Source organism: Mus caroli, unplaced genomic scaffold (assembly GCF_978045245.1).
Source record: "Mus caroli unplaced genomic scaffold, Mus_caroli_1 scaffold_11, whole genome shotgun sequence".
Taxonomy (NCBI): domain Eukaryota; kingdom Metazoa; phylum Chordata; class Mammalia; order Rodentia; family Muridae; genus Mus; species Mus caroli.
Window position 1 is genome coordinate 37,965,116 of NW_028227266.1, and position 21,737 is coordinate 37,986,852.

Below are 21,737 nucleotides of genomic sequence, written 5' to 3' on the forward strand. Positions count from 1 at the left end.
TGGAAATGTAACTGAGGAAAATACGTAATAAAAAAAATTTTTTTAAAAACCAAAAAGAAAAGAATCATGCTTCTGTTTAAGGTTGCTTTAGTTATCCAAGGTCCATATGAACTTTAGGGTTGTTTTTCTTGTTCTGTGAATAAAGCCATAGGAATCTTGATGAGGATTGTACTGAGGTAGTAGAATATTTTCACTATTATTGCTGTTTGTACAGTATTAGTCCATCTATAAGGAAGGACAGTCTTACCATCTTCAAATGTCTTCTTCAATCTCTTTTCTCCCTCTCCCTCTCCCTCTCCCTCTCCCTCTCTGCCTCTCCCTCTCTCTCTCTCTCTGTCTCTCTCTCTGTCTCTCTCTCTGTCTCTCTCTCCCTCTTCTCTTCTCTTCTCTTCTCTTCTCTTCCTTCCCCTTCTCCTTCTTCTCTCTCTCTCTCTCTCTCTCTCTCTCTCTCTCTCTCTCTCTCTCTCTCTCGTTTCAGTATCTTAAATTTTGCCTTGTAGATAGATCTTTCACTGCCTCAGTTAGGTTATTTGTAGGTGATTTTTAAGCTACAGTAAGTGGGATCTTTTTCAGAAAGTCATGATTGGTATGTAAAAAAATTTTTTTTAAAACTTCTGATTTTGTATTTTGATTTTTACATCCTGCTAGTTTAACATGTTATCATGTCTGAGAGTCTTTTGGTCATGTCTTCAAGATCTTCTAAGTACAAAATCATGTTATCTGAAAAGATTTATCTTTGCCTTCTTCCTTTTTTTATTGGCCTTGGTATTTGTTCTATGGAATTGGATGCTCTAACATTTGAAATATTTGTATTTGCAATTGTTGAGGAATTGCTTTCTGTATTATGATGTGCTGGTGTCAGATATCATAACAGTTTGCCTCTGTACTGCTAACTTCCATTTGCTTGATAGATTCCCTATCAACCTCTGACATGATATTTTACTTTTATTTATGTGTATGTATGTGTTCCTGCATGAGTTTATGTGCACCACTTAAGTATATGTGCCAGAAAATTGAAAGTCACCTCATGTGGATGGTGGCAACCAAACCCAGGTCCTCTGCAAGAGCAGTTAGGGCTCCTAACTGCAGAGCCACCTCTCCAGTCTTGAGTGTCTGACTCTTACTCTATGACTTTGTCTGTGAGGTTATCTTCTGGGAGACAACAGGCAGGTGATAATTGTTTTTTAATTCAGTCAACTATTCTGCATTTCTGTTTATTGATTATTTGGGGCCATTGCATTTAAACATATTACTAAGATATGTTTATTAATTCTTTTAATTTTATTGGTTGCTTTTCTTCTTTCCCTTATATTAAAAAGAAAAAAATTAACTTAAGTAATGAAAGATTGTAAAGACTGCTGTGTCCTGGAAAAGACTGAGACATAACAAAAAAAAAGGAACAAAAAAATGGGGGAAAAAAGAACAATTTCTCAATAATGAAAGTATTCAAAAATGAAATTAAATAAAGATAATAGGGACCTTAAAAATAAAACAAAATTTTTCAAAATAATCAAAATGATAAACTCAAAATGTCACTAAAAGCTTAGCAGAGAGAAACAGGAGGCATGGAGAAAAAAAGAAAAGAAAAAGATGAGGAAAATGTGAAGAAAATAGATTACCAAATATTGAAACTATCATGTGAACAAAACTAAAGGCATATGTGAAGAAAGAAAAAGAAAGATGTGCAATAAAGGAAAGTTACCACTAAAGGTATAGTCAGAGAATTGCAATAGCAAAAATACATAGAAGGAAAGGAGGGAGGGAGGGAGGGAGGGAGGGAGGGAGGGAGGGAGGGAGGGAGGGAGGGAGGGAGGGAGGGAGGGAGGGATGTGTAGGTGCTGATTCCTTTTGGGCCTTTGGAACTTGGAGAGTGGTGTCAGTTACATTCATAAGCAGGGAAGGGTGTAGTTGAGCTTGGAAGCCCCTGTCTTTCCTGGAGAGTGGTGTCAGTTACATGCGTAGGCAGGGAAGGGTGTAGTTGAGCTTGGAAGCTCTTTGCTGTCTTTTCTGTAGCTTCTGCAGCATCTGTGCCATCATTGGACAAGTGTCTGATGTTCTCCAGAGCAGTTTATCTTTTGCTCCATGCCTTCTGTTTCTCTCTGCTACACATTTAGTGATATTTTGAGTTTAGTCACTTTAGCCACTTCCCTTCTTTGCACACCAGGACTTTGGATGGCTATCCTTGGCTCTGCAGTCTGTGAGCTGGGCAGGTTCTGCCACACACCAGCCAGAGCTATTCCAGGTCAGACTCCTTGGAGTGACCCAGCTGGAGAGTATGTCCCAGGTGGGAGCACAGAAGCCACCAGATCACTGAGGTCTGTACATGTGAAGCACCTTTCTGGATAACCTCAAGATTTCTGAAGTGTTGAAGTACTCATCACCCTGCTAGAGCAATGCAGCTTCAGTGTTCCTGAGCTCTACATCAGGCCTGGCTATTAAACTACAATGTCATTCCCAGCCACTGAGATCTACTCCAGGTCACTAAGGGCAGGCAGGGTTGTGCACTTCACTGTGCACTGATGCTTCAACGTGTCAGTGGCCAGCAGTCCTCCTTTCCACACTCCTAGGATGCCTCTCACCCAGGAACTGAGGCAGATTCAATTCTAGCTCCCTGACTCACATCTGTTCCTTATTCCCAAGCCCCCAAGGAACTGAGTTTTAATAAAAGATTCTCTCTCTTGATGGCACCCACCTACAGTGCTCTGGTGACATAATTGAATTTCTCTCCACTGTCTTGCCCTCTGAAGGAAGCACATTCTATCAACTTGATTTGAGGAGTGTGAGGGCAGTGAGCTTGTTCTACACAGAGGACGGCCAGTCTCTCTTCACCAGGACACCTGGCTGTTTGCCTGAGGCTTGTGCGTCTGTTCCCTGGCTGTGGAGCTGCACAGATCAGCTTCCTCTTTCTGACAAGTCGCTCATCTTTTTCTCAGCCATTGTAGTCACTGCTTTTCTGAATCTCTGAAGCTCTTCCTCTCTCGCTCTTAGCAATAGAGTCTACTGTTTCTTATGCTACTCTTCTCATTATTTGGGTACATAGAGGAAACCTCTAGTTTTGTCATCGTTTATTTCAAATGTTTTTCCAACATATTTTTATCACCGTATTAGTGTTCTCTTGAGAACTATGGAATATATGGGATATATATGGGATTTGCTTATAGGCTGTGGTTCAACCAAGCTAACAATGGCTGTCTATCAATGGAAGTTCACAAGGCTGCATGTCACAGCTGGTCTTCAGTATCCACCTGAATCCTGAAGAAGTAGTCTCCAATGCCAGTGAAGGAATGAACTTGCTAATGAGAGTGAGAGCAAGCAAGCAAAGAGAGCAAGGTTCCTTCTTCCAAGTCCTTTATATGGGCTGCAGGCAGAAGGTGTGGCTCCAATTAAAGGTAGATCTCCCCACCCCAAAATGATGTAGATTGAAAGTGGATATCCCTGCTTCCGATGATTTAGTTACGAAAAAAATAAATCCCACACAGGTTTACCCAGACACTAGGTTTTAGTTATTTCTAGATTTAGTCAAGTTGACAATCAAGAATAGCCACCAGAGTCACATAACTTCACTCAACCGAACGCCTCCCACATTCTCTCCTCTTCAGATACATCCAACGTCATGTCCTTCCTTCTCTTTCCTTCCTTCTCTCTCTAAAAAATAAAAGAAGTGAAAATGTAAACAAAACATTATAAAATACTCTAAGACCAAAACAGAGAGAGAGAGAGAGAGAGCACTTGCAATTCTATTTCGGGTGGCCAAGTACTCCTGGGCTTGAAGGTCACCCTGGAGTGTGAGTGATATACCTGAATGACACACCATTCGCACAAACTGGTTTCCCCTTTCCCAGCAGATACGCACTGCAGCTAGCTTCTTGGTTAGGGTCAGGGCCCTGTGTCCGTGTCCCTTCCCAGTGCTGGGATTTTGTCTGGTCTGTGGAATTCTATGCAGGTCTTGAGCATGCCTACAACATCTTGGTGAGCTCGTTTATGAATAAGTCCTGTTGTATGTTGAAGGCACTGTTTCCTGGATGTCTCCTCTCCTCCCATTCTTACATTAACACGATATGTCATTTGTTTTCTTGATTATGGCCACTCTTATTGGAATAGAATGAAATCTCAAAGTAGTGTTAATGTGCATTTCTCTGATAGCTATGGATGTTGAACATTTATATGTGTTTCTCAGTCATTTATGTTTCATCTTTTGAAAACTCTCTGCTCAGTTCTAGACCTCATATTTTATCAAGTTGTTTGTTTTCTCAATACTCAGGGTTTGGGGTTGTTAGATTTTTATAGGGTTTTTTGTTTGTTTGTTTTTGGGTTTTGGGGGGGTTTTTTGCTTCCTTAAATATTCTAGACATTAACCCTCTACCAGATTATAATTTTCCCATTCTATAAGCAGCTGTAATTCTTTAATAATGGTCTCCTTTGCTCTACAGAAGCTTTTTAGTTTTATAAGGTCCCATTTACTAATTGTTGGTGTTAACAGCTATGTAAACAGAACCTTCTTTCATGTGTCAAAGATTTCAAGAAGTCAATTCTGTCTTTGTAAACAAACAGGTGACTTACGGACATATTTAAAATACAGTTGGGAGTATGCTACGTGAGTCAATTATTGTAAGAGCATCAAATACAATCTGAGATTCCTGGCAGCATGTATATGGTCTGGTAAATGTGATGCCTCCTGTTCCTGTTCAGCTTGGTGTCATCTCTGAAACCTCCAAAAGCCATATCCCAGTAAGTACAAACGCAAGACTTATGCTGAGAATTGTCTACACCCACATCAAGATGACCCAAGTTCCCACGAGCATCTTCTCCCATGATCTCCTTCTAGAGAGTAGCTAGGATTCAGAGCAAAGCACACAATCCAGTCATGTGAGAATGCAAGCGAAAGTGACCTTGAGAGTCCTAGAGTTCCTAAGGAAGTCAAAGAAAGGTTAAACACAGATACTGGGTTAGTCCACAGACTCAACTAGTAAACACCAATGCTGGAAAACAGCAGGGGGAAAATCTATATCTGTACTTAACAAAATGAAATTGGATATGCACGATTAGATTTATTATAAAGGACGAAAAGACCTTGTGCACACAGATAAGCCCTAGAGAAGCCAAGAGAGTTAAGCACTCAGCTGACCTCTTCAATGGGATGAGTCACGTAGCTGTTCTTCCTGGAATGCCAAGAGCGATGTCGTTTTACAACCTGGCGATCCTTTTGCTCTCTGTTGAGACAGGCTCTGCCCCTATCTCCTGGAATTTATGTTTTTACTTATCCTAGACTCTTTCCCCCTAAATCTTGAGCATTGCTTTTAGGCCATAAAATCCATTTTTTTAAATATTTTCTTTATATACATTTCAAATGCTATCCCCAAAGTTCCCTATATCCTCCCTCCACCCTGCTCCCTTACCCACCCACTCCCGCTTCTTGGCCCTGGCATTCCCCTGTACTGGGGCATATCGAGTTTGCAATACCAAGGGGCCTCTCTTCCCAGTGATGGCCGCTAGGCCATCTTCTGCTACATATGCAGCTAGAGATTCTTATGAGTAATTTCACTTGTGCTTTACAAGTGACTTTAAGTGACTCCTATGTTACCTTAGGGCCAGGCCAATGCTGACACCCACAGCAGTCATGTTCACCTCAGTCAAGCTCCCTAGACCCTAAATCTTGGGCACTATCTCTGAGTCAACAGTGCCCATTCTCGTGAAAGAAGCCACATGTACTTTGTAAAGAATCTCATTGTAAACGTGTCTTAAAGTGTTGTGCACTTGGGACTAAGTTAATTGTTATCTGAATACCTTTTTCCCAAAACTGTGCTTTGCTTAGATATGGCTAAAGTAAAATGATCTGGAGCAGACAGTAGAAGTACTGGCCCAGCACAGGTCATAAGAAAATAGCGCGCAGTTTGGTTTTTACCTCCGCCTATTCATTTTTATTCCCTACCTGCTGTAAGGCCTACTGGGAGTCACCACAGTTTATGGTATGAGACTAGGAAGAGGTTATGGGCAGAAAATATTTATCTTTCAAATTAAATACCCTAAGTAACCGTCTGTTCTACTTCCGTTTGTCCTCCCAGCACATTACACAGAGATCTGTTCCAGATTTTGAGCAAATGAATTATATGTGCTATAAATAATGTTTAATAAAAGAAAATTTTATATCAGCCTATCATGACAATATGCATATGTGCCCTTTCATTATGCAAGTAGTTGATTTGTGAGATAAACATTATTAGTTATTTGCTGTACAATATCATGTAGAAGCTAGCTGATTGGGAAGAAGAAGCCTAATCAAAGGCATAAATATTCACTGATTTACAGATTCAGGAAATCTTACAGTATAGCAAAGTCCATCACCTACTTCTGCACATGAGGAAATCCTATTCTAATGGACTTTGTTCCCATCCCAGGAAGATTACTGAATAAGAAAGAAAATAAGTTGGAGACCAAGTAGTATAACATGCATCTGACTGCAAGTGTATATATGCTCCATAAATATGTGTGGTGTGTATACTGTTTGCTCATTAACACATTAACACTTTTTTCCCTTAGGCACAGCAGGGAGAGGACAGAGTTCTTCAAGTACGTCCCCCATGATTGATGCTGAGTCTCTGTGACATTATTTTCAGTGTTAGAATTTCCAGCTACAGGAGACCTTGCATAAATAGCCTTGGCTATATTTCCTTCAAGCTGGAGACAGAGAACCCAAGCATCAGATAGAGGGGGCTGTTCCTGGAGAATCTCCTGTCACATGAAATACCAACATGTATTTCTCATTGCGCCAACAAAGACAAGCATCACCCTTTCACTTTAAGGTGAAAGAAAACAATAGCTGGGCAAGAATCCCAGAAACAAAACAAGTAAAAACTCTCCCACGAGATTCCAGGGTTACAAAAGTTCAGAAGTTCATTGTAATTTACTAGGCCTTATGATTCAGTTACCACTGAATCACAGAGGCAGCTACACATTTCAGTAAGAACAGAAAGAAATGAATTTGGATTAGTAATTATTTTCTCTTTCTTACAGTCTCTAGAGCTAGTATTATTTGGAAAGTCTTAATTGTCTCAATAAGGCACATCCAATTATTTGAAGGTGAATCTGCAACCATTAATGCCATGTGTTATCATTTCTGTGTCTCATGGGCAAGCACTAATCCCTGACATTATTAGTGATACTCTTTTATACTTACTGACAGGAACCTAGCATTACAGTCCTCTGAGAGGCTCCACCAAGCAGCTGATTAAAACAGATGCAGATACCTACAATCAAACACTGGATGGAACTCGGGGACTCTTATGGAAGAGTTGGGGGAAGAATCAAGGGCTCCAAAGGGGATAGAAACTCCACAGGAAAATGAACAACATCAACTAACCTGGATCCTTGGGGGCTCCGACAGACTGAACCACCAACCAAAGAGCATACACAGGCTGGACCTAGGCCCCCTGTACATATGTAACATATGTGTAATTTGGTCTTCATGTGGATCTGCAACAACTGGAGTGGGGGCTATCCCTAAAGCTGTTGCCTGTTTGAGGAATATGCTCCCCTAACTAGGATGCCTTGTTTAGCCTCAGTGGAAGAGAATGCACCTACCTATCCCTGAAGAGACTTGATGTGCTAGGCTGGGGAGATAGCCAAGGGGGGCGCCACCCTCTCAGAAGAGAAGAGGAATGGGGATGGAAGAAGGGACTATGTGATAGGGCACTGGTAAAAAGAGAAGCAGTAGAGATATAAAGTGAATCAATTAATTAATCAATCAATTAATTCATTCATTAAAAATATACATGTATAAAGCTATAACACCAAGATGGAGCCCTTGAGTACACTGTAACTTTGGATCAATAAAGAGTTGTTGCAGGCTTATGGGAGCAGGGAAGATCCATGTTTGCTAAACTGAGCATGGTAGTCTACACCTTTAATCCCAACACGCAGGAGACAGAGACAGGTAGGTTTGGTTTGGCCTATAGGAAGAGTTCAAGAACAGCCAGGGATACACAAAGAAACCCTAACTCAGATAGATAGATAGATAGATAGATAGATAGATAGATAGATAGATAGATAGATAGATAGACAGACAGATAGATAGATGAATAGATTTTTTAAATAAAATTTAAAAACCCATTTCCTCTATTTTGTTAGTTTTTGTGTTCTGTGGCCGAGTTATCTCACTTTTCTAAGCCAAAGTTTCTTTATCGGCAATATTGACATAAAATGAAGTTGTTCTTTTTAAAGTTTTTGTATTTTTGAAGGCCACACAAGAAATATGCAAAGAGTTATTTTATAAACTATGAAGAGATTCACATAAATATGCTGCAGTTGGTAGCAGTCATTAGGTGTCCTCTAGGGATGGAAACAGTGAGAAAGTGAAACCATCTAGTTCCTCAGACTCCATCTCCTTCCAGGATACGTTGATGTATCAATATGTGAACATGAACATGACCTGTATATCACAGGAGCATGTTAAAACACACTTGACACAATGAGCTGTGGACCTATTAAAATTGTTTCTAACTGCCCGTACTACCAATTACATGTAATATAAAAATTTTTATTCCATCCTTGACATGTATGCATACAAACAGAAAGGGGAAAAATTATGCAAAAGCAAATTGGTTGTTTCAGTCGGAGAGTATTTTTTCTTTATTATTCTGTCATGTATTATATCCTGAATGTAGTTTCCCCTCCATCCTCCCCATCCAGTCCCTCCCCCAACCCACACCACCCCCTATCCACTCCTCCTCCATTTCCCTTCAGAAAAGAGCAGGCATCCCATGGATATCAAACTAATATGGCATTTCAAGATGCTGTAAGACTAGACACCACCCTTCATATTAAGGCTGCAGGAGGCAATGGGTCCTCCAGTAGGAAGAAAAGGGGTCCCAAAGGCAATTAAGAGTCTGAAACATCCCCTACTCCCACTGTTAGTCCCACAGGGTACCCAACCATAACACATATGCAGAGGACCTAGGTCAGACCCCTGCAGGCTCCCTGATTATAAGTTCAATCTAGGTTATTTGAGTCTGCAGGTTTTCTTTGGTGTCCTTGACTCCTCTGGTTCTGACAGTCTTTGCCCTCTACCTTCCTCAGGTTTCCCGAAGCTTCATCTAACGTCTTTTCATTGGACAGTATTATTTCTAATTTTTGAAATTTTTCATATCCTATCATTCTGATTTTTGGGGTTATTTTTTTTAATAGTGACTGTAATGATTTTTTTTCACTTCTCATTATCTAGAGCTCTGTGTTGTTTGGTTTTGTCAGATGCTTGACAACTGGAGTTTAATTTATTGTTTACGGATTTCAAAGGTGAGTACTGTATTTACATCAAATTTTACCCATCCCACCTCCAACTTCTCCTATGCCCCCTTCCTCTCAAACACATGACCTACTGTTCACACACACATAAAAAATATATATATAAATACAGGTTAATGAGGTCATCTGGCATTGCTCATATTGTATGTATATGTAGAGAGCTGATAACTTAAAATTGGATAACTTTTTTATTTCTTTTCTTTTATTGGATATTTTCTTTATTGACACTTCAAATGTTATCCCTTTCCCAGTTTCCTCTCCAGAAACTCCCTATCCCATCCCCCTCCCTCTGCTTCTATGAGGTTGCCCACCCACCCACCTACCCACTGCCACCTCCCTGCCCTGGTATACCTCTACACTGGGGAATCGAGCCTTCACAGGACCAAGGGCCTCTCCTCCCATTGATGCTCAACAAGGCCATCCTCTGCTACATATGCAGCTGGAGCCATAGGTCTCTCCATGTGTACTTTTTGGTTGGTGGTTTAATCCCTGGGAGCTCTGGGAAGTCTGGTTGGCTGATATTGTTGTTCTTCCTATGGGGTTGTAAACCCCTTCAGCTCCTTCAATCCTTTCCCTAACTCCTCTATTGGGGACCCTGTGCTCAGTCCAGTGGTTGAATGAAAGCATGCGCCTCTGTGCTTGTCAGGCTCTGGCAGAGCCTCTTAGAAGACAGCTATATCAGGATCCTGTAAAAAGAAAATACTGGAGAGTTCAGAGAGTTCAGGAGAGGAGAAGATCAGGTATTTCCCTCTCAGAGGCTGTTTGTTGACTGTAGCTCTTCACCTAGAGCAGTGGTTCTCACCCTGTGGGTTGAGACCCCTTTGGAGTCTCCAAAATATTAATATTGCCATTTATATCAATAGCAAAAATAGCTACAAAATATCAAGAAAAATAATTTTATAGCTGGAGGTAACCATAACATAAGGAACTGCAATTAAAGGGTCATAGCATTAGGAAGGTTGAGAACCAGATTTAGAGGTAGAGCCATATGGGGCACTGGGATGTCAACTGATGATGTCATTATTTAGGAAGGTCTTGTTTATGTAACCATAATATTCAGAGGTCATGAGCACAGCTTATCTATCACATATAGAAGATACTGTCTCATAGCAGGCATCTTAGTCCTCTAGCTCTTGTGACCTTACTGCCACACTTTCCACAATGTTCCCTGAGCCTTAGGTGTAGTAGTTGTGCTGTGATGGATCAACACTGGATAAGTACTCCTAGATCAGTTGTTCTCTGCATCTTGGTCAGTTGTAATTTCTTTAATGGTCTCCATCTGCTAAAAACAAGATGCTTCGTTGGTGAGGGGTAAGAGCTACATGCATGCATCTGTGAGCCTAAGTATGTAGAATGAGGTTAGACACATACTGGTTTAGAAAAATGACAGTAGTGGGGTTCTCTTTAGAGTCCTTGACCTTACTAGACACAGGCAATTGGCTAGGTTTATAGTAGCTGCCATGAATTTCCTTCTATTGAGTGGGCTTCAAGTTCAATTAGACAGTTGTTGGTTCCCCTCAAGGTAGATGTGCACCTTGGGGAATATCTTGCTATGCTGCTCCTTGTTGTGGTTTTATAGTGATGCAGAACTGTTGGCTGCTTTACCCTCTTGTCAGTTTGAATAATCCTTCAGACACTATGAGAGTTTCTACCTCAGGGTAGAAGTTTCCAGAGAATTTTTTAAACCAAATATATTCCAACAAAAAGGAGAACATTCCTCCATTGCTGGTGGGATTGAAAAACCTGTACAACCACTCTGGAAATCAATCTGGCAGTTTCTTAGAAAACTGAAAGTAGCTCTACCTGAAGATCCAGCTATACCACTCCTAAGCATATACCCAAAAGATGCTCCACCACACCCCAAGGGCATGTGCTCCACTATGGCCATAGCAGTCTTATTCGTAATAGCCAGAAACAGGAAACAACCTAGATGTCTCTCAACTGAAGAATGGATACAGAAAATGTGGTGTATTTTCACAGTGGAATACCATTTAGCTACTAAATACAAGGACATCATGAATTTAGCTGAGATGTCTAACAGTGGGGACATGGAACTTGAAGAGGTCACCTCCTGTAGCCAGGCAGAACCCCTAGTGGAGGGATAAGTGTACCAATCCACCCTCAAAACTTTCAACCCAAAACTTATTCTGTCTACAAGAAACACAGGGATGGAGCAGAGACAGAAGGAAAGGCCAACCAAAAAATAGTCTACCTTGAAACCATCCCATGGACAAGCACCAATCCCTGACATTTTTAATGATACTCTGTTATGCTTTCAGACAGGAGCCTAGAATAACTGTCCTCTGAGAGGCTTTACCCAGCGGAGGACTGAAACAGATGCAGATACCACAGCCAAACATTAGATGGAGGTCGGGGACACTTTTTGAAGATATGGGGGAAGAATTGAAGGCCCTGAAGGAGATGGGAACCTCGTATGAAAACCAAAATAGTCAACAAGCCAGGACCCCTGGGAGTCTGAGCTAACAACCAAAGGACATACACGGGCTACAACAAGACCCTCAGCACATATGTAGCAGATAGGCAGCTGAGTCTTCATGGCTGCTTTGTCTGGCCTCAGTGGGAGAGAATGTGCCTAATCAAGCTGAGTCTTGATGTGCCAGAGTGGTGAGCTACCCAGAGGATCCTCTCTCTCTCAGAGAAGAAAGGGAGGGCATGAGGAGGGACTCTTTGAGGTGGGAACTGGGAGGAGGAGCAGTGTTTGGATGTTAATTAATTAATTAATTAATTATAAAACATGTGGGGAATAAGTGTACCAAAGAAATTAGTACATTTCTTTCTGATCTAGACTAAGGTAAATTCTCAGGACACAGGCAGAAAGTTTCTAGGTTCTAAGACAAAATATTACCTCTATCCCAGTTGCTAAAAGATCTTGTTTCTCTTTGAAATCTCTTGTGCAAGGTCTCCATAATCAGAAGTACTATCTTCTAGGCTTCCACTAGAATGGCCAACTAAACTGTGTTCACAGAGTTCTGGAGTCTTAAGTTTCCCCTATTGCAATTACATTTCCAGCAATTTCTGTTCTGACCCATTATCATTACACACCAACATAGGTGGTTCCCTGGAGTACTTTCTAGTAAACTGTCTTCCTGCAGATTTACACAGAATTCCCCTCTTAAAGAACCCAAAGGTCCTTGGTCCTGTGAAGACATTACCTCTTATGGTTCCAACTAACTGAGCACTCATCTAAACGACCTTAGGATTCTCCTTTTCTCAAACTCCACTGGGTGTCACTAACCCTCTACACAAGTATTCCGATGCAGTACAGGACTAGGACTCTTCAGTTAAGCCCATTAAGTCTTTGAAATATCGAGAGAGAGAGAGAGAGAGAGAGAGAGAGAGAGAGAGAGATGGAGGGGTGTGGGGGTGTGAGGGGGTGTGAGTGTGTGTGGAGAAGTGTGAAATCAGACCTCATCACATTGTAGCTCTTTCAAAGAACCTTAGTTGTTCCAATGCCCTAGGTACCAAGGTCAAGGGTCAAACCAACAGACAGAGGATTCCATAGTCGTTTGTTGCTCTGACAACAGTCTGCCCTTTATATAAGAATGGTAAAGGGAGGAAGTTATCTTTTCTGTTCTTCAGCTAACTTCAACTTCTGCCTCTACTGATGTCTCTGCCAACATCTCTGCAGTCAGTGAATATCCAGAGTTCATTCTGCATCGTCTGACTCATCAAATCAAAGACGTGTAAAACATTGGTGGTAGTCTCTGGTAGAAATTTTTATCCACAATGATGCACATCCCAAACAGAAGTATCCAGGCTGCCAACATATTCTTCTCCTCTGGAGCCATACTTCTGTTGATAGTAGGACTCATCATGGAAGACTGGGTGGAACTGATTCCCAAAGTGAGAAAGGATAAAACTACTCACAGTCCATGGCTGGGATGCTGTCCTCCCTTTTGGCCTGAAGGTCAGAACTATGCTATGGGAAGTGGTGGGTAGGAGAGAAATTTTCTTTGGCTGATCTGATCAACTTATCCATTATTCCTGGGAGCAACTTTCTCAGGCAACTGTAAGCCACTTGCTGTAAAATTTCACTATGTAGATGCTTGGGAGAAAAGATTGGGGTCTCACTGGTTTAAGCACTGATTGGGATTTTTGTTTTGTTTTGTTTTGTTGTTTTTATTTTGGGTTGGTTGGTTGGTTGGTTGGTTGGTTGGTTGGTTGGTTGGTTTGGTTTGGGGGTTTTTTGTTTAGTTTTTTGTTTATTCATTTGTCTTTTCAAGACAGGGTTTCTCTAGCTACCTAGAACTAGAGGCTCTAGCTACCCTGGAACTCACTCTAGACTAGGCTGGCCTCAAACTCACAGATATCCATTTGCCTCTAACTCCCCAAGTACTGGGATCAAAGACATGAGCCACCACCTCTGCTTAAGCACTGAACTTTTGATAAACCTGATCACTAGCAGTGGGGTAGTCAGTACAAGTAGACATGAAGGGATGTGAAGAAAATGACTGGCCTAAAGGAAAATGGATTTTCGGAGCAGATGGGGTGGTACAATATTTAATGACCTCTGAGTTATAAAGACTCTCATAAAGACACTAAATATCTGCTCGTTCGATTTTGCTCTCTGAAATACACTGCCTCTTTATTCTTCTTTTCTCTGTTCTGTATTCTGATTTTTATTTTGACCCTCATGAAAGTTTGACCTAGACAGCTGTGGAAACGAGTCTAGAAGAAATGTATATCCTTCTCTCAATATAGCTTCTGCTTCCCAACAGAGAGCCTGGAGGTGGTCAGGCGGATAATGAAGATGACTCTCAACATTGCCATCTATCTAAACTTGATCATAGGTTTGCAGTTCACCTATATGATTTCTCAAAACAAGTGTGTGCATCTCCTTGTTGGCTTCCTGAGTTTCTTCGAAGGTAACTTCCTAGCTCCATTTGGTATACATGGAAGTCACAATGGGCTTGTGGGTTCTAGTCTGCAATCTTTAAATAGCTAAGCTTTCCAATTCTCTTGATTTAAGGGTACATGCTGTTTCTCAGTTAGATCTATCACTAACTTAGGATCACTCTGTGGAATAGCTGTGCTGGACAAGATAGGATGAATGGGAGTGAAACCTTTCCTAATGGGTTTCAACTTCCTGAGAATAAGACTTTTCCTTTTGGACACTAGGTTGCCTTTTGTTCTATGCGATCATTGTGTATCATCACAAGCTAAATAAAGGTCAATATGTGTACTTCGTTAATTACAAGACCAAATGGATAGCTTTCACTGTCTACTTAACAATCGCCCTCTTTCTTACCTGTGGTGAGTATCCTTCCCGCCCCAGGGCCCTTAAAGAGAGATGAGAGTCAGTCAACACCCAGGGAGAGGAATATGAAATAACAAAAATGGAGAATCAGAAAAGATACCAAAACTTTAAAGGGTGAAAAATCACTTGGACTAACTCTCTAAATAGAGTTCTTAGGAGCAGAAATCTGAACTAGGACATGGTAGGCTATGCCTGCCTCCAGGGGCACCCCTTATCATCTCCTTTTTGGTATTTTTAGTACCTTTCCAAGTTAAAGGCAAATATAAATCATGAAAGACACCACTAATGACAATGGCTGAGAACAGGTGTTTAATTGTGTCAAGGGAGGACCAGGGATCCAAGGAAAACAATATGGTGCCAATGTAATTACAAAACACCTATCAGCAGTCACTGATATTAGAGAGACCCGCCAATATAGAAGGTCCCCTTCTACTGGAAAGCCATAGAATTTTATAAGAATTGCACTTCCCCAAGGAACCCAGGAAGAAGCACACTATCATTCAGAATGAGCCCTTCCAAAGGAGCTGAGAATTACTGAAGTTACTGTGGGTATATTCCACTTCCTCTGGCTAAAGCTAGGAAGTATTCACAAAGCTCAGTGGTCAGAGTCTTCTAAATATTTTGAGGGAAGTGATCTTACATCTCTGCATAGTACACTAATCCTGCTCCCTTGCTTCTCTGTCCCTAGGTATCTTCTGTTTCATACAGAGCACAAATAGATGCGAATGCATGAAATTCTGTATACCCCACACAGAAAGTAAAAGCCAAGAAATGATTCCAAGTACAATCGAAGTTGTTTCACTTCCGCCACGATCTGCAATGCCTCGAAGCATCGTCCATGTGCACTCTGTGACCTCAAAGGATGGTTCCTTAAACAGACCACATATCCAAGCACGTCGTGTAACCTGGGCTCTATGATTTGACAATATGTACCTTTCAGTACTACCTGACGTTGCTATGGAATTAGCTGTATGTATCCAATCATTCATCTTTGTATGGCAATAAAAAGTTCAGAAAAAGTGTCTGTTTTAAATCTTAACCTATAAATAATTTCTTCTATATTTGTTATTAACATAAAAACTTTAAATGAATAGAATTTGCTACACTGTTAACTCTATAACAGTATAGAATACTTTTTTAATTTTACTGTGTAATGTTTTGAACATATTGATGGGAAGACAAGGAAATATGATGAACACCTGTGGACACAATCACTCTATGAATTTTTAAAATTATGTCCTTTCTTATTTCTACATTTCTATTGGAAGATTTTAATTAAAAATGATGTTCCTCTAGACATTTTCCTAATTTTACCTTTATTTCCCATAATAAAACATGTTTCGGGATGGCTGACTGGTGATTTTAGATCATGTTCTCATGTCTACTTTAATGTTGCTGTATAAATGATGTCCAGCTAACTTTATAAGTGATTGGAGAAGTGGTATAGGTGTAGAACACAATGGCAAAGATAAGTTAGGGCAGGACCACACGGGAGAGCAAGACAAAGTTTATCACCTCTGTGAAACAAGTGTCTCTATTCCTATACCGATGTGGCAAAACCACATCATTGTTGAATGATGGCAGAATTTCCTGTCAGACTAAGCAAGTAAACAGGAACTAGACAGTTCTGATGCTTCATCTGTGTTACAAGCAGCCTTCATTAGGGTAACAAGAACATCACTATTTATGATTGTGGAGATGCACAATGTTCCCAGACAAGCACTAAATGATCTGGGGCTAATTTTACACCCCATTAATCACTATTTACATCAGTGTTTGTATCAAGCCTAACATTTTTAAAACTGCAAAGCATCTCACACAATGAATTACTAAGTTGCTTATAGAGCAAGCGGATCCATGATATACATTGCACAATTTGAATCACATATTTATATATGTATTTTTAAATTTCTTGAGAAGATGGAAAGATCTCCCATGCTCATGGATTGGCAGGAATGGGGTAGAGTACCTTCTGCTTCTATTTTGTGGAATAGTTTTTGCAGAAGTAAATAGTTTGGAAGTTTATTACTTGGGCATGGAAACGTTGGAAAGGATAACAATATTCACATATTTTTGGTGAAAGATTTTTTTGTTAGAACATATGCCTTATTTCAGTAGTTAGGACCTTTGGGCTTTCTGGTTACTTTGTTCTGAGTACACGGATTTTTAAACACTTTGGAAGATTATGGGGTCTGGGGGAATGTATCTTGTTACTGTAAATTCAACTGTCCTACATTCTGTCCTCCTTGCTACTGTTCCACTTGTTTTTCCATGATCAAATTGCTGAAATCCAATGATAAAAAGAAAAATTTAACATAAGCAAGGAAAACACAATGTATCATTTTTTTCTCCAGAAATCCTAGAGATCAAATTCTGAAGGAAGTCCGTCTTAAATGAGATGACATAACAGCATTCCAAGGTTAGAAGAGTGTTTTCTGGGTAAGGCAGACCTTAGTGCCTACAAAGGCCAATCCTTGTGGGAAACACCGAGCACACCCTCATGAAGTAAAGGCTCCAGATACAAAGCTAGAAAGCAAAGTCTAGGGAACAAGCTGGTGACCAGGGGAAGGTGTTAAGGGGATAGCTGGTACAGGTCCTCATCTCCCCCACATTTCCCAATAGCTGCGCTTTTCTGACTTTGTCCACTACAATGGAAGAACAGAGACTTAATCCTTGCAAAATCTGAACAGAAGAAGCAGAAGATGGAAATACCATTACAGCAGGGACATGTAAAGCTTAAAAGTGAGCCTTATTTTCAAATCTTTTCTTCCTCTTACACAGAGTGAGAATAGATAGCTACACAGCCACATTTGTAACCTCCAGTGGATGGATGAACTGATGAAATAGCAGAACTCAAAATTAAGAGATTTTTCTACAAACTGGATAAAACTGGACATACTTGCATAAACTGTAGTGATAGTCATTTGTGGGATATAGCAGAGTCATGAACTCATATGTGGGATATAGCAAAGTCAGCCTCATAGATCATGAATGTTGTAGTTACTAGAGGCCAGATCAGGAAGAAAGAGAGCCAGGAAGTAGTTGATCGATGGTTACTAACTTACAGTTAAGCTGGGTAGTGGTGGGGCACACCTTTAATCCCGGCACTTGGGAGGCAGAATTTCTGAGTTCGAGGCCAGCCTGGTCTACAGAGTGAGTTCCAGGACAGCCAGGGCTACACAGAGAAACCCTGTCTCGAAAAACCAAATCTCCTCCCCCCTCCTCGAAAAAGAACTTACAGTTAAATAAGGTGATATTCTGGGGTACTATTTTTAGAGTAAATTGACTGTGGGTAACTTTAATGTACATTTCAATAACCTGAAAGAGACACCACAGCAAATCTCTCCACCCAGCCTGATCCTGAACATCTTTTCCCAGGGTCTAGCCCTATGAGTCTGTCTTACTTTCTCTTCCACATACCATCCCCAAGCCACAAGATCTAGTCCAGGTCTCACATTCAGTACCCAAGTCCAGTCTGGCCACCCATGCCTGAATCACAACCCACAGCTCCCCACTGAACATCCAACCTCTCCACCCAGCCAGATCTATCCCTATACTTCAGGTTTGGACCAAGATGCATACTGTGTACAGCAGCTCAGTTCTCTCTGTCTACCTGACTTTATCCCAATAAAGTCCAGAGGTCCAGATCTCATTTTAAAAGTACAAACAATTTAAACAAGATCAAAGCAGTATCTCCCCTCTGAAACATACCACTCATGTAGAAATGGTCAAAAGCGAGAATTACACAGATGACAGAACACAAAATTTAAAACAACAGTCATAAACTTTATTTTAAAAGTTAAAGAAGTATAAAGAAGCCATGAAAAAAAACAGTAAAGTTAAAGAGAGAGAAATCAAAGAAAATAAACACCTGAGTGATGGCCAAGAAGCTACACACACAGGGTGATGGACATAGTAAGACAGCCCAGGAGGGGAACATGGGATTCAATAAAGACATAGAAACACTTGTGGACTCAAGCAGAATGAAGATGGAATTGGAAAGCCTGGGGCTTCAACTAGAAAACTCAAAAGGAAGCCCAGCAGGTGCAATACATCAAGCAGAAGAGAAAATATCAGGACTCAAAGACAAAACGTGGGATTTAGACCAAATAAGGACTATGGAAAAATTATAAACAGAGGAAAGGAACATACTGAAATGAAAAGATGAGACCTTTAAGTTGTATGCATAGGAAAAGGAGAGAAACCCCAAGTCACTGGAATCGAGCACATCACCAAAAAGATCAAAGAAGAAAAGTTCCCCAAACTAAGGAAAGACATCTGAATAAAGATACAAGAATCATGCAAAACCCCAAATAGACAAGACTGGAAAGGAATATTTCTACAGCACACTGGGCTTAAAACATGATAAATAGAATTAGTAATGTATTTACTCTATGTTAAAAAATGTTAAGATAATGAGAGTATTCTGAATCTCTTTCTGCCAAAAAACTCTTGGTCAATATGAGTTAGTGTATGTGTTAATTAGCTAGATTTAGTAATTCTCCAACATACATATATACACATATATTTCAAAATAATATGTTTGACATATTGTTAAATATATACGATTTATGTCAAATTTTTAAAAATTTAAGAAACGTTTAGTATTTTGGTTGTTCTGATGCTTTTGATGTAAAAAAAATAAATAAAGTAATTGGAACTTGATATGGCTGGCAAGAAGCCTCAGCAAATAGAGGCACTGTTTACTACCAAGTTTGATGATGTGATTTCGACTCCCAGTACCCACATGGTGTGAGATGAGAACTGACTCCCACAAGTCTTCTCAATCTCCTTATGAGGGCTGTGGCATACAACACAGAGTGGGGGGAAAGGAAGGAGAGAGAAGGAGGAAGGGAGGATGAGGGAGAGGAGAAAGAGAGGGGGGAAGGAAGGGAGGGGAGGGCAGGGAAAGAAGAGGGAGGGCAGGGGAAGGGAGAAGGGAGAAGGGAGAAGGGAAGGGAGAAGGGAGGGGGAAGGGAGGGGGGAAGGGAGGGGGAAGGGAGGGGGGAGGGAAGGGGAGGGAGGGGGGAAGGGAAGGGAAGGGAAGGGAAGGGAAGGGAAGGGAAGGGAAGGGAAGGGAAGGGAAGGGAAGGGAAGTGAAGGGAAGGGAAGGAAGAAGGGAGGGGAAGGAAGAAGGGAGGGGAAGGGAAGGGAAGGGAAAAGAAGGAAGGGAAGGGAAAAGAAAAGAAAAGAAAAGAAAAGAAAAGAAAAGAAAAGGGGCTGTGGCGATGGCTCAGTGGTTAAGAGCACTGACTACTCTTTCGAAGGCCCTTAGTTCAAATCCCAGCAACCACATGGTGGCTCACAACCATCCATAATGAGATCTGACGCCCTCTTCTGGTGTGTCTGAAGACAGCTACAGTGTACTTAGATATAATAAATAAATAAATCCTTAAAAAAGAAAAAGAAAAGAAATGTTTAAAATGTCTTTTTTATAGTTGAACTATAAGAGAAACATAAACAAGGCATCAACGGCAGAAAGGCCTTATGATAAGGCTAGAGGCTCTTGGCTCAGGGTGCAAATGCTGAAGATTCTTCTCCGTTGCTTCTTTATCCCATCAGAAGAGTAAGATTTCAAGGAGTCATGAAGCAACTGTGACTCTAAGTTGCCTCCAGTTGTGGAAGTACTTCCCCCGAGAAGTCTTGGTATGACTCAAATCATCCAACTCAACAAAAGAATACATTGAGGCTGGACTTCAAATTCAATAACAAGCAGTATTATTTCCCTGTCCATATCCTCCACAGACTCAAAAGACAGACTGCAGCCGCTGTAGCCAGCTAGTAACAAAACCAAGAATTTGGGTTCATGGATCCCAACCATCTCTCTGATGGCTTCTGACTTAGGGACAACATTTGAAAAGGTTGAGAGAAATGTATTGTACATAAAAAACCAAGCATACTATTATCTTTTATAGGTTATTTCTTTCATAAAATAAACTTGTTGAGGAGGACTTCAGAGAGAAGTTGGCATTCGAGAATTTTAAGAATTCAGTAGTAATTTACTGTCACCTTTTAAACTCGAAAGGCATCAAGTTTTGAGCAGAATCAAACTCACACAACAAAAAAACAAGATTTCATCTAGTAAAGAACAGCTTTCCATAAAATGGAGGCAAAGGAGTCGCCACGCACAGTTCTCTAAATCGTATACAAGTATTTTTGTATCCATAAATATTAACATAGCATGAATGGCATAAATTTATAATTAGCATTTGATTCCTGGGGCATGCTGAAGGAATGCATTATTGGACTCACTATTCTTTATGCATGAAAACATACTACAGGCACACAAAGCCAGAAGAGACTCTGGCAGGGAGAGCACACAGCTGTTTCCTACATACTGGTCATATAATCGTTAATAGAAATAAAAGCAGCTGGTGCAAACAGCTGAGGATAATGCAGATCACTACAGATTAAAGAAGTAAAGTGGAGACACTGACTCTTTCTGGGAAACCCAGGAGTCAGGGGAAACTGTTATGGGTAAGACCTAGTCTTTGCTTGAAAGTCAAATTCCTTGGCTCCAGTCATGCTCCACTTCCTGTTGTCGAACTCTGGTCCAACCACCAGTCCTCAATAAGCCAGTGAAAAGAGCCAAATTAAAAGTGGAAAGAACAAAATAAAGATTGATTTGATAAGGCTACATTGGGAAGAGGAATAAGGAAATCCAATGAATTCCTCCAACTCTCCCCTCACCTCAGACATCCTTACCCATTGTGTGGGCATCCCACATCTGGTCTCAGCCTGTGAGGTGATCTGACAAGTTGTTAGAGCTGTGTGAAATCTCTTTCTGGGAGACAAGTTCAGCCTCTGGCTGGTGCTTTTTCTTTTTTCCAGCAAGAGATTCCTGGGGGAAATTTCTACTTCTTTGGAGCCAATTGTTTCAATAGTATGATAGTCAGATTGAGAGACTTCGGTGTCTTTTTTAGAATATCTTCATTTCTGCCAGGCATGATATGCTATGCCCAAATTGCAGGTACCCGAAAGACCATCAAGGAGCCAATTATGATGTAAACCACATAAGGGTCTTTGAGCTCAAAAGCAAGGTCTCTCGGGCTCTCAACTTCGAAACAGGTCAGAGTGAGAACCCCCTAGTCCAAGAGTTTAGAGTTTTTATTGTGGTTATTGCAAACTTGGGGAATTCCCATATGGGTCAGCAAGTTAATAT

At 40.8% G+C, this 21,737-nt stretch overlaps 1 protein-coding gene across 2 annotated transcripts; it reads left to right on the plus strand.

Annotated features, from left to right (window-relative positions):
* The first annotated feature begins 12,844 nt into the window (after positions 1-12,844).
* Tmem225 (transmembrane protein 225) lies at positions 12,845-15,570 on the plus strand. 2 transcript variants are annotated; one of them, XM_021173008.2, is made up of 4 exons: positions 12,845-13,225; positions 14,037-14,183; positions 14,437-14,571; positions 15,264-15,570. In XM_021173008.2, the coding sequence occupies exons 1-4, from the start codon at positions 13,045-13,047 to the stop codon at positions 15,491-15,493; spliced, it is 693 nt and encodes a 230-aa protein (XP_021028667.1). In that variant the 5' UTR covers positions 12,845-13,044; the 3' UTR covers positions 15,494-15,570. The 2 variants fall into 2 exon arrangements, with proteins under 2 accessions (XP_021028667.1, XP_021028668.1); XM_021173009.3 differs by lacking the exon at positions 14,437-14,571.
* The last annotated feature ends 6,167 nt before the right edge of the window (positions 15,571-21,737 follow it).